This window comes from Chiloscyllium plagiosum, unplaced genomic scaffold (genome assembly GCF_037043375.1).
Source record: "Chiloscyllium plagiosum isolate Xiang-an unplaced genomic scaffold, Cpla_swu_hap1 HiC_scaffold_29, whole genome shotgun sequence".
NCBI classification, from domain to species: domain Eukaryota; kingdom Metazoa; phylum Chordata; class Chondrichthyes; order Orectolobiformes; family Hemiscylliidae; genus Chiloscyllium; species Chiloscyllium plagiosum.
This window is the reverse complement of record NW_028270167.1, coordinates 625,157-642,871: the sequence shown is the minus strand read 5'-3', so window position 1 is coordinate 642,871 and position 17,715 is coordinate 625,157. Positions and strand designations below refer to the sequence as shown.

The window sequence follows — 17,715 nt, the reverse complement described above, 5'->3', positions numbered from 1 at the left end:
CCAAGCCCACTGTTGAGGAAAGGCCGCCAGCATTCTCAAAGATCCATCTCACCCTGGCAATGTTTTTCTACAACCTCTACCATCAGGGAGAAGGTAGAGAAGCCGGTACACACGAACCAACTGGTTTTGAAACAGTTTCTACCCTACTGTTATTAGAATACTGAATGGACTCACAAACTCTTAACATTCATTTGTACCTGTATTTTTTAGTTTTTGCTGCTGTCCACCTATTATTTATAGGTAACTCTGTGATCTGCCTGTATTGCTCACAAGACAAAGCTTTTCACTGTGCCTCGCTACACGTGACAATAAATTCGACTCAATTCAATTCAATGATTTAGGGTCCTGAATCTAAATCAAGGAAATGACGATGCTTTGCTGACTATGCAAGATGATGGTGGATGGCAACGACAAACATTTAAATAGCACATGGAGAAATGTTTTCATTCATGTCTGGCACAGATATAAATGGGAAATGTGATCTGCCTTGGCTAACAAGGGAAATTAGGGATAGTATCAGATCCAAGAATAGGGCATACAAATTGGTCAAAAAGAGCAGCAGACATGAGGATTGGGAGTAATTTAGATTTCAGCAAGGGAGGATAAAGAGATTGTTGAAGAGGGGAATCAGATTACATAGTAAGCTAGTGGGAAACATAAAAATTATTCGTAAAAGCTTCTATAGGTATGCTATAGAGTCAAAGTCCAACCAGTCCACACCAACTATGTACCCAAACTAAACTAGTCCCACATTCCTGCATTTGGCCCATATCTTTCCAAACCTTTCTTTTTCATGAACTTATCCAAACATCTCTTAAATGTTGTAAGTGCATCTACATCCACCATTGCCTCTGGCAGTTCATTCCACACAAAAACCACTATGTTAAAAAAACGTTGCCCCTCATGTCCCTTTTAAATCTTTCTCTGCTCACCATAAAATATGCTCCCTAGTTTTGAACTCCCCCACCCTAGGGACCTTATCCACAAGGTCATCCCTCAACCTTCTATGCTCCAGTGAAAAAAAGTCCCAGGGAGAAAGTGAGGACTGCAGATGCTGGAGATCAAAGCTGAAAAATGTGTTGCTGGAAAAGCGCAGCAGGTCAGGCAGCATCCAAGGAGCAGGAGAATCGACGTTTCGGGCATAAGCCCTTCTTCTTATGCCCGAAACGTTGATTCTCCTGCTCCTTGGATGCTGCCTGACCTGCTGTGCTTTTCCAGCAACACATTTTTCAGAAAAAAAGTCCCAGCCTATTCTTATAAATCAAACTCACCATTCCAATCATCATCCTGGTAAAACCTTTCTGAACCCTCTCCAGATTAATAATATCCTTCCTGTACCAGGGCAACCAGTTCTGTGCACGGTACTCCAGTAGAGGCCTCACCAATGTGTGAGGAAAATAGATTAATGAAGTCCCACATGGTCTAGTGAGAGGGAGATATTGAAGGCAAATCAGTATTAGTAAGGAAATGGTGTTGGGGAAACTGATGTAATGAAAGGCTGATAAATCTCCAGAGCTCAACAATCTACATTCTAGTGTACTTAAGGAAGAGGCATTGAAATAGTGAATGTATTGGTGGTCATCTTTCATGATTCTATAAATTTTGGAGCAGCACCTATCAATTGGGGGGTAACCCCACTGTTTAAAAAGGAGGTAGAGAGAAAACTGGGAATTAAAAATCAGCCAGCCTGACATTGGTAGTGGGGAAAATGCTAGAGTCCATTGTAAAAGATTTAACAGCTGATCACTTGGAGAACAGTGACAGGATTGACCAGATGACTAGATTAGATTAGATTCCCTACAGTGTAGAAACTGGCCCTTCGGCCCAACCAGTCCACACCAAGCCCTCTGAAGAGTAACCCACCCAGACCCATTTCACTCTGACTAATGCACCTAGCACTAAGGGCAATTTAGCCTGCCAATTCTCCTGACCTGCACATCTTTGTGACTGAGGGAGGAAACCAGAGCACCCGGAGGAAATCCACACAGTCACGGGGAGAATGTGCAAACTCCACACAGACCATCGACCAAGGCTGGAATTGAACCTGGGACCCTGGTACTGTGAGGCAGTAGTGCTAACCACTGAGCCACTGTGCCTAGATTTTACAAAAGGAAAACCATGATTGACAAATCTAGTGGAATGGTGTTTATTTGTACTTTCAGAAGGCTTTCGATGAAGTCTCACATAAAAGATTAACATAAAATTAAAGCATGTGGAACTGGGGAAGTGTACTGACGTGGATAGAGAACTGGCTGGCAGCCAGGAAACAAACAGTGGGAATAAACAGGTGTTTTTCTGAATGGTAGGCAGTAACTAGTGGGATACTGCAGGGAGCAGTGCTAGGAATCCAGCGAAACACAATATATAATCATGACTGAGATGAAGGACTAAATGTAATATCTGCAAGTTTGCAGACTACATAAAACTGGCTGGGAAGGTAAGCTGTGAAGAGGATGCAGAAGATATGCTTCAGGGTGATTTGAACAAGTTGAGTGAATGGGCAAATGCATGGCAGATGAAGTATATTGTGGATCAATGTGAGGTCGTTCACTCAGAGCATAAACAGCAAAGCAGATTATTATCTGAATGGTGAAAGACTGGAAAAAGGGCAAGTTCAATGAGACCTGGGTGTCCTTATACATTCAGTAGGTGATGAATAGGGCAAATGGTACTTTTGCCTTCATTGTGAGAGGAATTAAAAACAGAAGTAGTGATATTCCTGATGAAGAGCTATGCCTGAAACATTGATTCTCCTGCTCCTTGGATGCTGCCTGACCTGCTGTGCCTTTCCAGCGCCACACTTTTCAACTCTGATCTCCAGCATCTGCAGGCCTCACTTTCTCCGACAGAAATAAGGATGTCTTGCTACAATTATATGTGGCCTTAATGACATCACACCTGAAAACCTGTGCAGTTTTGATCTCCTTAGCAAAGGAAGGACGTTCTGATTATGGAGGGTGGACAATGAAGGTTTATCAGACTGATTCCTGGGATGGCAGGATTGATGTGTGAAGAGACTGGAGCAGTTAGGATTATATTCACTAGAGTTTAGAAGAATAAAGGGTATCTCATAGGAACCTATAAAATTCTAACAGGCCTAGACAAGGTATACGCAGAAAGGATGTTCCCAATGATTGGGGAATCCAAAAACAGTGGTCACAGTTTAAGGATATGGGATAGGCCACTTAGGAGTGATATGAGGAGAACTGTTTTCATCCACAGAGTAGTGTGGATAATAATATGCCCTAGATCTCTCAGTATAATATTCTGATCAATCCTTCACCCCTCATTGTAACACTTTGATATATTCCTTATTGTATATATTATAACCTTGACTGTAAATGCTTCAGCATCTTACAATGCAACATTCACTTCCTATTGAATAACGATGCTTGATTGATTGTTCCAGATTGTTACAGTGCTGGGTACGGTGTGTATCAGAGTATGTTACTGATGGATTTATCAGACAATATTACTGATGGGGGTATAGAGTATAACAGAATGTTATAATGGAGGATATAGACTACATATCAACGTTTAAAGGGTATGAGCAGTTTAGTGTTACAGTGAGGAGTGTGGGATAAGTTATATTAGAGATTCCTGCTGCAAACATTGAAAATATAGTAATATTGTAAAATGGAAGGAAGTCGTGTATCAGAACGTTATAATAATGAATCTGTGATGAGATTTTGTAGGTTCTTACCTTGATGATGTTTTCACTGTCTCCAATCTTTATTTCATGATCAGGGAAATTTATAGTCAGTGATTTTATCCAAGAACCATTAACCATTTTCTTTCTTCCTAGTTTGATTTCGAAATGAGACAGATTGTAACTGTTTGAGCCACAGATTTTGAGCAGGGTGTATGCATATTCATCCCGGAAATCAAACGAAGCACCATCAAATGTTTGTAGCCCGTTATTGCGCGAGACTGTACACACAGCTGCTCTCTTGGGATAGCACCCTCGGATCCCATTCTCCACAAGACAGAACTCTCCTTTCGAGCAAGTTTCATTCATACACAGCACCTCCCCGGGACCCTCACACAGGCAACGTAGGGTGCAGTCATCATTTGCCCAGAACTTTGTTTTGAAGGAATAATATCGTTCATTGAATTCACAGCCACACTCTTCAAGTGGAACACAAACATTACCACTGAGTACATAACCTGCATCACACTGACAACCCTCAGTGCAGGGCCTGGTACAGTACAAGGGAGAAATCAGGTCAGTGCAGGAAGCCGGACAGCTGCTGGTGCACACCTCATAGTGGCTCCGCTCTGGGCAGGGTAAGGCTGAAGGAAGAAACAAAATGGTTATTCCTAGTAAAATAATCTCTGCCTATGGGGATTTGGATTGCCAGATATCCCCACTATAATTTATTAAAAGTGGTGGATGGTCTAAGGATTCCAAAGACAATAATTGCATTGTCAGTGTCATGGTATGTGGGTGGATAGACAGTTTGGAATGTTCCTGACCTCAAATGGTGATTAGACTCAATCCCAGGTATGTTTAGAAATATACACAAAATAATTTACAACATTGAATTAGGTTAAACAGTTCCGACACAGTTTACCCTCTATGTATTGGAATCACTGAAAACTAAGATAGTAGAACATCTACCAGTGAAACAACTCCCATTCCAACATTTGTTGTCAATATCTACCTCTGTCCTGACACTACCACCTCCATGGAGCTCTCCTTCACAGCTTAGCCAGTTTTTGCTTCATTTCTAATTGACAGTAACCACTCAAATTGTCCCACTGATTGTCTGAGATGATCATGAGAGGTTTTGCATCTGTTATTAGGGATGGTTTAAACTAAGTTGGCAGGGGTGTGGGACCCAGAAGACAATATCAGAGTGGAACACTAAGGTACACAAAATACTGGGAGAAGCAGATAGCAGTCAAATAAGGAAAGGTACGTTGATAGATAAGGTCAGGATAAGGGAGAAACTAATAAAAGTCTAATTCAGGGTTACTGTGCATGTGAAGGTACCAGGTATAGTAATAAGATTGTGAACTACTGGCACAGATTATCAGGTGGAAATATAACGTTATGGGAATAAGAAAGACCTGGTTAAAAAGAGTATGACAGACTGTTAAATATTCCTGGATACAAAAAGAGTTCAGAATGATAGAATAGGAAGAAAAGGAGGAGGGGTGGCAGTACTGGCTGAGGAAAGCAACTAGAAGAGAAGGGTTCAAGGATAGAATCCATTTGGCTATAGATGAAGAGTAACAAATGGGGCAATTCCATTGCTCGGTGTGACGATGCTGCTCCTTTAACAAGGTTATGTTTTTTCTCCCCCAGAGAGGTCATAAAAGCAGCGATTGCTAAAAGTCTGGGTTTCAATGGGTTTTAGGGCCAGTTTGATTATAGCTAACAGACACTGCCTCAGACAAAATGCTTTCAAGTTTTTTTTTAATTTGTATAATGAAAGGGGAGTGGCCAGTTCTTCCAGCTCAGCTTTTCTCTGGTTTGGTTGGTTTTAGCAGGCAGGCAGTTGTGAAGCTGCTAGCCCCAAAGAAGCATGTCCATGCTGATCCTCCCTCTCTCTGACATCGCTCCTGTAAGATTCTATTTGATTTTTCCTTTTTTGGCATAGGGGTGTTAACGGGGATTGTTGCAAGTATTTGAACAACATAATTAATTTGAAATAAGCTGTTGGGTTTTCGCATAGCTCAAGTTATTGAGTATTCTATTCTCTTTTGTTTGTGTTCCATTTTGTAATTTTGCAAATAAATTCTGTTCTGTTCAAAACTAAATGGTTGGGCCAGCTGCATCACTCCTGGAATATCCACTCTACACCTGCTTAAACCTGCTTAAAAATGTTAGGGTCCGGGCTACTTTCTTGAAATGTTTTGAGGGGGTCTGGCCTGGTCCATAACACCCAGTGTAATCCATAGGCCATCTACCAATGAGAAAGATATTGAAAAATGCAGGAAAATTACTGATAGATGCAAAAATTATAGAGTAATTATATTTTAATCATCTGAATATAGACTGTTATAGTAATAGTGTAAAGGACAGAGATGAGGAAGTGGTTCTCGAGTATTTTCAGGAGAATTTCCTGTAGTGGTATGTTTCTAGCTCAATGAGTAAGGGAGCACAGCTAGACCAGGGTCTCGGGATTGAGGTGGACTAAGTAGATCTAGTGTCAATCAGACAACATTTAAGAGATAGTGATTACTGTATTAGCAGGTTTTTGTTTGACTATGGAAAAAGACAAAGGACAACCTATAGTAAGAATAATTAACTGAGGAAAGCCAGCTTCAATGAGGTAAAAATGATTCTGGGCTGAATAAATTGGAGTCATATCCCATATTACAGTTAAAGAAATATTCCCTTAAAAGGGAAAAGTAGGGTATCCAAATCCAGAGCTCACTGGGTGACAACAAAGATAGAAATTAATATAAATGAGAAAAAATGTCAAAGAGAAAATAACAGTGTCAGAGAAAAGTACAATTGAGGACCAGACAATATAGAATGCTTAAAGGGATGATGAAAGAGAAAATGAGAAAAGCAATGAGAAAGAATGGTAAGAGACTGGCAGCTAATTTCAAAAAAGCATTCCATAAGGGAATCATGATCAAGTTTATAGCTCATGGAATAAAAGGAATAATAGCTGCATTAATATAAAGTTGAAACTTTATTGCTAGAACAGCACAGCAGGTCAGGCAGCATCCAGGGAACAGGAGATTCGACGTTTCGGGCACAGGCCCTTCTTCAGGAATATAAAATTAATATAAAATTAGACAACTGCTAACCGGAAACAGAATAAATGTTAATGGATGCTTCTTCGGCTGGAGGGAAATTTGGTGTGGATTTCCTCAGAGCTCAGTGCTGGGGCCTTTGCTTTTCCTGTTATTTTATAGTAATGACTTGGATCCTATTGGACAGGGCACAGTTTCAAAATTTGCAGATAATACAAAATGTGGAAGCATTACGAACCATGAGTAGGACAGTGTAGAAATTCAACAGGATATGGACAGGTTTGTGCAGTGGCTGGATAGGTAGCAGATCAGATTCAATGTGGAGAAAGAGAGGGGTGACACAGTTTGGTTGGAAGAACATGGAGAGACAATATAAAATGTATACATAACTCTATAGGACTGCAAAAGCAGAAAGAAATGGGTATCTGTTTGAATAAATCATTGAAGGTGACAGGGCCTACCCCTTTCCACTGCCCTTCCCTCTGTTGTACTTTCTAAATATTTGCTCCCCAAATGCTCTGATTTTCCAGGTACAGGATACTGATTGGCACCATTTCCTGTCCCTCTCTTCCCTATTGTCCCCATAATCTCATCTCATTCCCATTTCTCAGTTGACTCACTACACTCCCCATTTAATTGGATCATATAAATAATCTTTCTTCATAGAATCATAGAATCCCTAGTGTGGAAACAGGCCCTTCGGCCCAACAAGTCCACACCAATCTCCAAAGAGTATCCCATTTACCTACTCTATTATCCTATATTTACCCCTGACAAATACACCTAACCAACACATCCCTGAACACTATGGGCAATTTAGCATGGCTAATTCACCTAACCTGATTGCAGGAGGAAACCAGAGCATCCAGGGGAAACCCACGCAGACACGGGGAGAACGTGCAAGCTCCACACAGTCACCCAAGGCTGGAATCGAACCTGGGTCCCTGGCGCTGTAAGGCACCGTGCCGTCTTTCTTTTTTCATTTCCTTTCTCCTCCCTCTTTCCCTTCCCCTATTTTCCCAATCCAATCCTCATTCCTCTTTGCTTTCTTCTTGCCATCTCATTCACTTCTACATTTTTTTGGTTCACTCCTCCCCTTACCTGTCTCTTCTTCTTTTGGAGTCATAGATATTTGCAGCACGGAAACAGACCCTTCTGTCCAACTCGTCCATGCCGATCAGCTATTCTAAATTAATCTAGTCCCACTTGCAAGCATTTGGCCCATATCCCTAAACCCTTCCTAGTCATATACCCATCCAGATGCTTTTTAAATGCTGTAATTGCACCAGCCTCCACCACTTCCTCTGACAGCTCTTACATACACACACCACCTACTGCATGAAAAAGTTGCCTCTTCAGTTCTTTTTAAATCTTTCCCCTCGCACCTTAAAACTATGCCCTCTAGTTTTGGACTCCCCTACCCTGGGGAAAGAACCTTGACAATTCACCCTATCAATGTCCCTCCTGGCTTTAGAAATCTCTATGACATTCCACAACATCCAACGCTCGAGGGAAAATAGTCTCAGTCAATTCAGCCTCTCCCTATAGCTCAAACTCTCCAACCCCGACAACATTTTGTAAATCTTATCAGAACCCTTCCAAGTTTTACAATATCATTCCTGTAGCAGGGAGACAAGAATTGAACACAGTATTCCAAAAGTGGCCTAACCAATGACCTCCCAACTCCCACAATTAATGCACTGACCAATAAAGGCAAGTGTACCAAACATGTTCTTCACTGCCCTGTCTACCTCTGACTCTTGTTACTTTCAAGGAACTATGAACCTGCATTCCCAAGTCTTTTTGTTTAGCCACAATCCCCAGGACCTTACCATTAAGTGTATAAGTCTTGCCCTGATTTGCTACTTTGGGACACTTTATCCCTTAGTACCCAACCTTTTCCTAACTCTGTTTGTAGTGTTGCCTGGCACTGAACATCTTATGTGAAATGGGAGCATGGTGCTGGAAAAACACAGCAGGTCAGGCAGCATCCAAGGAGCAAGAGAATTGACGTTTTGGGTAAAAGCAAAAGGGCTTTGGTCTGAAACGTCAATTTTTCTGCTCCCCAGATGCTACCTGACTTGCTGTGCTTTTCCAGCACCACACTCTCGACTCTAATTTCTATCATCTGCAGTCCTCATTTTCACCATCTTATGTGAGAGTTTATAACTTTTGAATGAAACATTATGTAGCTCTCCAACCTGCCATTAACATGGGGTGTACTCGCCTCAAGACAGAATCAATAGCTTTATCAGCCGACTAACACAGGTTTATCTCCTTTTTGCCACCCAGAGATCCTGCTTATCTTAAGGGTCAGACCCATTTTAGGACAGAAACTGATGTCCTGCAATGCAAATTGGACCCTGATTGTTGTTATAAGTAGGAACTGGTCAGACCCTGTCAAGAGAAGGCATTAATCAATTTGGTGTAAAATGAAAGGGAAGGATTCTTCGAAAGATATATGTTACAGGCCCCAGAGTACTCAACAGTGCTGTGCTCACTGACCAACATCAGTGCCCAATTAACAATAGTTTAAATATTGAATTCTTCTCAAGATCAAATCTCTGTCTTATATTTACATATTCCCATCTTAGAATATGTGGAGAGCTCTACATTCAGTCAAGTTTTGGCCTCTTAGGCATCCTCACATTTCTCTGCATTTATACATGTTTCTCCTAAAGCTTCATACGTTTTATATCTTTCTCCTTTAACAATCCCTCCACCTGCCTCAAAACCCGTTCCAGCTTTTAGTAACCCTGCCAGATATCATCATCTTTGTCTCAGTTTCTGTTTTGCAAGTTTATGCTTCTGCAAACTGTAGAGAACTACTTCCCATGTTAATAATACAAAGCAAGTTGTTTTAATAAAACATTAGGACATTTAGTAGGCTTAAATTATGAAAAAATAACAGCTCTGGAGGAAAGTTTGTTTTTATTAATAATGGAGCTCAGGGCAGTGTTGAGAAATAATAAAGCTGATGCAGTGAAGGAAATATCAAGACAATGAAAAATTAACCCAGATGAGGAAGACCAGGTTCCCAAGTTCAGACACAAAAGATCATTTGTAACAAATTCAAAAAGTTATTATCACTGCAAAGAATGCAGAATACAGGATGAACCAGAATGTGATAATATCCCAGGTGCATTTCCCATAATCAATTCCAATAAAAATTAATTTCATGTAATAAAATCAAAGGCTAATTGGTCTGTCATTGCTTGTGTTTGTCCCGGAATTCTTGAAATGTGAATGGCATTTATTCTTGTACCAATTGTCATGACAATGATTCTTGGTACAATATCTTTTTTTAATCAAAAGAAGGACATACAAGCCAAGAGATGTCTGAAGATGTAAATTCAGTGGTTGTCTAAAATCCCTGTTTGGATTACATTGGGTCTCAAGAGGAATCATGAAGGCAACTTCAAGGTAACTTCAGGCAGCAACACCTCAAAGGGAGAGGTACCATTAAAAAGCCTGAACTACGATCGGAAGTGGGTTGGACCAGGAATTTCCAAACTACTCAACTGCCAGAGTCAGTGTCACTGGTATCACTCAACTTAATGGCTGCAAAATGTCACAACCTATTGTCACAGACAAGTCAAAGATTATCTATAAAGTACTTTTGCTTCTACTTTTGAACCCAGGACTGTTTGTTTCCGTGTCATGTTTTATTAACTTTTCTCACATTTTAGTAGCTAATAAATTTGCTCTTTCCTTAACCCAAGAAACCCTGGATAAAATGATCCCTTTAAAAACATATATATTTTAACTGGAAAAAGGTTTCCACACAGTATGGGATCTTTTTAAAATTAACTTTGTTGTAACCAACGAAGTTAAGAGTTGAATAAAAAAGGGGAGCCACTTCATCCATCCTCACTCATTCACATAATCATTTGGAGGTAACCTATCTGGAGTCGTAATGAATTTAGGACCTTCAACTAGGGTCTAGTCCTAACACAATGCACCTCAGTTCCTTAGTAACTTCTTCAGAATGATCGGCAACTCCTTCCAAACCTGCTTCCTCATTTCTCTCACTACCAAACTATCGGGTTTGTTTTGATTTGGGAGTTTAGAGAAAGGAAGCACATGTACTGTTGTTAAATTTACAGATGACACAAAATAGATGGGAAGGAAAGTTCTCAAAGGGATACAAACAGTTATCAGAGTGGTATTGCTTGGTTATGTAAGTGGACAAAAATTTGGCAAATGGAATTTAATGTGGGGAAAATGTGAAGTTGTTCACTTTGGAAGGGAGAACAAAAGAACATGGAGGAAAAGTACAGAAAGCTGCAACACAAAGGGACTTGGAGGGTATTAGTGCACAAAACACAGAAAGGAAGCACAAAGACACAGCAGGTATTCCAGAAGGTTCAGGGAATGTTGACTCTTATTTCAAGGGGGTTGGAGTACAAGAGTAGGGGAGTCTTACTGCAATGGTACAAGGTGCTGGGGAGACCCCAGCTGGAGTACTGTGAGCAGTTTTGGTCCCTTATTTAAGGCAAGATCATTTCAATGGAGAAAGGTTAGTAAAGGTTAATTAGGATGATCCCTGGTCTGGAAGGATTATTTTATGAGTAAAGGCCAAACAGGTTGGGACTGATTGGAGTTTAAAAGAATGAGAAGTGATCTCGTTGAAACACATCAATTCTAAAGGGGCTTGACAGGGTAAATGCTGAGAGGATGTTTCCCCTATTGGGGGCATCTAGGACCAGAGGCCATTGTTTCAGAATAAGAGGCACTAATTTAAGACTGGGATGAAGAAAAATTTCTTCTCTCAGGAGGGTTTGGAACTCCTTGCCACAGAAAGCTGTGGGAGCATACTCCTTCTGTATGTTTAAGTTAAAAATCACATGACACATGGTTATAACCCAATACGTGTATTTGGAAGCACTAGCTTTTGGAGTGCTGCTCCTTCATCAGGTAGCTAGTAGAGCAGGATCATAGGACACAATTTATAGCAAAAGATAATAATATCAAAAAAACTGATGCAATATATTGAACAAACCTAGATTGCTGTTAAGTCTTTCACCTTTTAAATTGGGTTGCAGGTTTTGATTGATTAATATGTAAATTCCAGAACTACTTTCAAGTCACATTCCCGAGATAACTTAAGGTTTTACAAAAAAAGGTGACATCTCAGCTCTGACAACACTGTTTGGTTACAGTCTGTATGTATCCCAATCTTGAGTCAGACTAGATCTATTTCCAAAGTAGGAATTTATAAAATGTCACATGGATTGACTGTCTGCAGATTGTGCGCTTTTTGAGCAAAATAGAGTGTATCTGTAAATACAATTTTGTAAATGCAAATTCCCCCAATAGACTTATATTTTTGTGAAAGAGAGAGTGTGTGTGTGTGCTTGCTTGATAGAGTGTGTGCGAAAGAGTGATGGAATATAAGCCTGTGAAAAGGTGAGCGCATGGGTGTGTGTGTGTGGGGGGGGGGGGGGAGTGGGAGGTAGGTGTGTGCGTGCCTGAGAGTGTGTGTCTGAGAGAGGCTGTGTGAATATCGAAGAGTGTATGTATATGTGTTTTTATGTGTATGTGTGTGTGAGAGAGAGAGTGTATAGTGTAGTGTTGTCACCTATAGTGTGACATGAACCCAAGGTTGAAAATGTGTTGCTGGAAAAGCACAGCAGGTCAGGCAGCATCCAGGGAACAGGAGAATCGACGTTTCGGGCATGAGCCCTTCTTCAGGAATGAGGAAAGTGTGATAAAAGGTAGGGAGGACGGACTTAGGGGAGGGGCGTTGGAAATGTGATAGGTGGAAGGAGGTTAAGGTGAGGTTGATAGGCCAGAGTGGGGGCGGAGAGGTCAGGAAGAAGATTGCAGGTTAGGAAGGCGGTGCTGAGTTTGAGGGATTTGACTGAGACAAGGTGAGGGGAGGGGAAATGAGGAAACTGGAGAAATCTGAGTTCATCCCTTGTGGTTGGAGGGTTCCTAGGCAGAAGATGAGGCGCTCTTCCTCCAGCCGTCGTGTTGCTATGGTCTGGTGATGGAGGAGTCCAAGGACCTGCATGTCCTTGGTGGAGTGGGAGGGGGAGTTGAAGTATTGAGCCACGAGGTGGTTGGGTTGGTTGGTCTGGGTGTCCCAGAGGTGTTCTCTGAAACGTTCCGCAAGTAGGCGGCCTGTCTCCCCAATAGAGAGGAGGCCACATTGGGTGCAGCTGATGCAGTAAATGATGTGTGTGGAGGTGCAGGAGAATTTGTGGCGGATATGGAAGGATCCCTTGGGGCCTTGGAGGGAAGTAAGGGAGGAGGTGTGGGCGCAAGTTTTGCATTTCTTGCGGTTGCAGGGGAAGGTGCCGGGAGTGGAGGTTGGGTTGGTGGGGGGTGTGGACCTGACGAGGGAGTCACGGAGGGAGTGGTCTTTTCGGAATACTGATAGGGGAGGGGAGGGAATTATATCCTTGGTGCTGGGGTCCGTTTGGAGGTGGTGGAAATGACGACGGATGATACGATGTATATGGAGGTTGGTGGGGTGGTAGGTGAGGACCAGTGGGGTTCTGTCCTGATGGCGATTGGAGGGGCGGGGCTCAAGTGCGGAGGAGCGGGAAGTGGAGGAGATGTAGTGGAGGGCATCGTCCATCACGTCTGGGGGGAAATTGCGGTCTTTGATGAAGGAGGCCATCTGGGTTGTACGGTATTGGAACTGGTCCTCGTGGGAGCAGATGCGGCGGAGACGAAGGAATTGGGAATATGGGATAGCGTCACCTGGTGCGTCTCAGACTCCTCCCTCCTCTTCCTAGACCTTTCCATTTCTATCTCGGGCCTTCAGCCATGAACCCAAGGTCCCAATTAAGGCCATCCTCATGGTTTTCAACCTCTGCTCGACCACTGTGTTGTTGCATTTGGCCTTGGATCTTCGGGTGACCGTCCTCCAAGGCAGACTTCGGGATATGCAACAACGCAGAGTGCCGAGCAGAAGCTGATGGCCTGGTTCGGTCCCCATGAGGATGACCTCAACCGGAACCATGGGTTCATGTCACTATACAGGTGACCCGCCACACTATCTCACACACGCAAGCACACTCATTCTTACATACTCATGCAGACCGTCTCTCATACACGCACTCTCTGTCAGGCACACACACGTTCCTCACACTCACACCTTCTCACAGGCATATACTCCATCACACTCATGTGTACACTGTATCAAGCATGAACATACACATACTCTCACATGCATACACACTCTCTCTATTCCTTTTCTGATTTCTTATAGTCTTATGGTTTTCTTTGGATTTACATTCTTTGAGTTTGATAAAAGTAATTACACAATCAGAATGATGAACATGTGAAAGAGCTTAACAGAGTAGAATCCAACAAAAAGCTATTCACAAAATTGCCTCTTGGTTTCTTTCAGAATGTTTCCCGAGGATCTCGGTAACAAATCAAGGCAAGTAACCCAAAGATAACATTGACAAATAACGACAAAAAAACTGAAAATCGATGGAGAAGGAGAGAACTCACAAGATGGGCAAGCCTGTGGGAAATTAGCAAATAAAGCACAAACGTGCCGTCGACTTATCCAAAAGAAATTTGAAATGTACAGTACTTTGACGAGTTTTCGCTGTGAGAAGATTTTATAACTTTAAAAAGGGGGTATTTACCCCTCATTTGATTTCATGAACAACGCTTTTGTTCAGCTGCTTAAAGTCATTCTCAGCTCGCAGCCGCTGGACACGACACACGCAGAAATGGTAACATATTTCAAACCAGAGGAAAAAGTTTAAACCAGGTCAAAAAAAAATTCACCGTCAACTCTCCCGCCCCCGACTCCGGAATCTTACCGCAGAAAGTGCGCGATCTCCAGCGGCCGATGGTGATTCCTACCGCCTGGCAGCTGAGGGCATAAGCCTGGATGGCCTGGCACAGGATGGTGCTGCTGAAGTTGTCTGCATGAGCACACAGGTCATACACACAGCTGCTGATGAAGCCGCTGGGCTCCAGCACACTGCGGCAATCCCGGAAAGGTCCGTCTGTTTGGTTCATGACGCCGCAGTACCGGTGGCTGGAGAAGGCAGACTCCGAGTGGGGTTCACAGCTGCTGCAGTTGGGGGCACAGTCCCCGTGATGACAGGCCCAGGCGGACGGCTCCACCTGCCAGGCAGGGCCCAGCTCCGCCACCGATCGCCAGGGGACTCCCCCCGGGAGCAGCGTGTCGTCCCCGGGATAGTTGTTAAAGTTCCCGCACAGGCCGCACGTGTTGTTCAGGAAGGAGCTGGGAACCGAGATCGAAGCGTAATGTTCCCCGTCAAAGGTCAGGGACAGGCCGAAATCCGTCTCCAGGGCAACGGCCAGGCCGCTGCGGAAAACCCTCACCGCCCCCATCCGCAGCTGCACCGGCAACGTCACCCGGAGACCGTCCACCTGGGGGGAGGGGAGAGAGGGGGGGGGGGGGAGGGGAGAGAGAGAGGGGGGGGGGGGGAGGGGAGAGAGAGGGGGGGGGGAGGGGAGAGAGAGGGGGGGGGGGAGAGAGGGAGAGAGAGGGGGGAGGGGGAGGGAGAGGGAGGGGGAGGGAGAGAGAGGGGGGAGGGGGAGGGAGAGGGAGGGGGAGGGAGAGAGAGGGGGGAGGGGGAGGGAGAGGGAGGGGGAGGGAGAGAGAGGGGGGAGGGGGGGGGAGAGAGAGAGGGGGGGGGGAGAGAGGGGGGAGGGAGAGAGGGAGAGAGAGGGGGGAGGGGGGGGGAGAGAGGGAGAGAGAGGGGGGGGGAGAGGGAGAGAGAGGGGGGAGGGGGGGGGGAGAGAGGGAGAGAGAGGGGGGAGGGGGGGGGGAGAGAGGGAGAGAGAGGGGGGAGGGGGGGGGAGAGAGGGTGGGGAGAGAGAGGGGGGAGGGGGGGGGAGAGAGGGTGGGGAGAGAGAGGGGGGAGGGGGGGAGAGAGAGGGGGGAGGGGGGGGAGAGAGGGGGGGGGGAGGGGGGGGGGAGAGAGGGGGGGGGAGAGAGGGGGGGGAGGAGAGGGGGGGGGGGGGGAGAGGGGGGGGGGAGAGAGGGAGAGGGGGAGGGGGGGGAGAGAGGGGGAGAGGGGGAGGGGGGGAGAGAGGGGAGGAGAGGGGGGGGGGAGAGGGGGGGGGAGAGGGGGAGGGGGGGGAGAGAGGGAGGGGGGGGAGAGGGGGGGGGGGGGAGGGGGGGGAGAGAGGGAGAGGGGGGGGAGAGAGGGGGGAGGGGGGGAGGGGGGGAGAGAGGGGGGAGGGGGGGAGAGGGGAGGGGGGAGAGAGGGGGAGGGGGGGGGGGGGGAGGGGGGGGGGGGGGAGAGGGGAGGGGGGGGTGGGGGGGGAGAGAGGGGAGGGGGAGGGGGGGGAGAGGGGGGAGGGGGGGGAGAGAGGGGAGGGGGGGGGTGTGAGGGGGGGGGGGGGAGGGGGGGAGGGGGGGGGGGTGAGAGGGGGTGGGGGGGGGGGGGGAGGTGGGGGGGAGGGGGGGGGGTGTGTGGGGGTGGGGGGGGTGTGAGGGGTGGGGTGTGGGGGTGGGGGGGGTGGGGTGTGGGGGTGGGGGGAGTGTGGGGGGTGGGGGGGGGGGGGTGGTGGGGGTGGGGGGTGGTGGGGGGGGTGGGGGGGGGTGTGGGGGGGTGGGGGGGGGGGGTGTGTGGGGGAGGGGGGGGGGTGGGGGGGGGTGGGGGGGGGGGGTGTGGGGGTGTGGGGGGGGAGGGTGGGGGTGGGGGGGGGGTGTGTGGGGGGTGGGGTGGGGTGTGTGGGGGGGGGTGGGGGTGGTGGGGGGTTGTGGGGGTGGGGGTGTGTGGGGGGGGTGGTGGGGGGGTGTGGGGGTGTGGTGTTGGGGGTGTGGGTGGGTGTTGTGGGGTGGGGGTGGGGTTGTGTGGGGGGTGTGGTGGGGGGGTGGGGGGGGTGGGTGGTGGGGGTGGGGGTGTGTGGGGTGGGGTGGGTGTGTGGTGGGGGTGGTGGGGTGGGGGTGTGGGGGGGGTGGGGTGGGTGTGGTGGGGTGGGTGGGGTGGTGGGGTGGGTGTTGGGGTTGGGGTGGTTGGGGTGGGTGGGGGTTTTGGTGGGGTGGTGGGTGGGGTTGTGGGTGGTTGGGTTGTTGGGTGGGGGGTTGTTGGGGGTGGTGGTTGTGGGGGGTGGTGTTTGGTGTGGTGTGGTTGGGTGGGTTGTGTGGGGTGTGGGGTTGGTGTGGGGGTGGGTGTGGGTTGGGGTGGGTGGTGTTGGGTGGTGGTGGTTGTGTGGGGTGGGGGGTTGTGTGGTGTTGGTGGGTTGGGTGGTTTGTTGTGGGGGGGTTTGTTGTTTGGGTGTGTTGTGGTTGTGGGGGGTGGGTGGGGGTTTGGTTGGGTTGGTGGGTGGGGGGGTTGGTTGGGGTGGGTGTTGTGGGGTGGTTTTGGTGTGGGGGTGGTGGTTTTGTTGTGTTGTGGTGGGGGTGGGGTGGGTGTGTTGGGGGGGGGGGGTGGGGGGGGTTGGGTGTTTGGGTGGGGGGGTGGGGTTGTGGGTGGTGGGGGTGGGGGTTGGTGGGTTGGTGTGGTTGTGGGTGGGTGTGGTTTGGTGTGGGTGGTGGGTTGTGGTGGTTTTGTTTTTTGGTTTTTGTGTGTTGTTGTTTTTAGGTTGTTAGTGAGAGATAAAGAAAAAAGAGAGAGAAAAAAGAAAAAAGAGAGAGAAAAAAAAGAGAGAAGAAGAGAAAAGAAAAGATAAAAGAGAAAAAGAGAGAAAGAAAATAAAAAGAGAGAAAAAAGAGAAGAAAAAAGAGAAAAGAGAGAAAGAAGAAAAAGAGAGAAAGGAAAAGAAGAGAAGAGAGATAAAAGAAAAAAGAGAGAAAGAAAAGAAAAAAGAGAGAAGAAAGAGAGAAAAAAAAGAGAGAAAAGAGAGAAGAAAAGAAAAAGAGAAGAGAAGAGAAAGAAAAAAAAAAAGAGAGAGAAAAAAGAAAAAAAGAGAGAGAAAAGAAGAAAGAAAAAGAGAGAGAAAAAAGAAAAAGAGAGAGAAAAAAGAAAAAGAGAGAGAAGAGAAAAGAGAGAGAGAAAAGAAAGAAAAAGAGAAGAGTAAAAAAAAGAAAAATAGAGAGAAAAAAGAAAA

General features: G+C 46.2%; 1 protein-coding gene across 6 annotated transcripts in view; it reads right to left on the bottom strand.

Moving 5' to 3' along the window:
- The window catches only part of tecta (tectorin alpha), a 269,171-nt gene that overhangs the window by 56,805 nt on the left and 194,651 nt on the right, over window positions 1-17,715 (bottom strand). For all 6 annotated transcript variants that reach the window (XR_015751948.1, XM_087976270.1, XM_087976269.1 and 3 more), the window contains 2 exons: window positions 14,505-15,084; window positions 3,704-4,293 (listed from right to left, as the gene is read on the bottom strand). Coding sequence is in view for 5 of the 6 variants with exons in the window: in XM_087976270.1 (XP_087832396.1) it covers window positions 3,704-4,293; window positions 14,505-15,084 (1,170 nt within the window). In the remaining variant the exon portion in view is untranslated. The remainder of the gene's footprint in view (window positions 1-3,703; window positions 4,294-14,504; window positions 15,085-17,715) is intronic.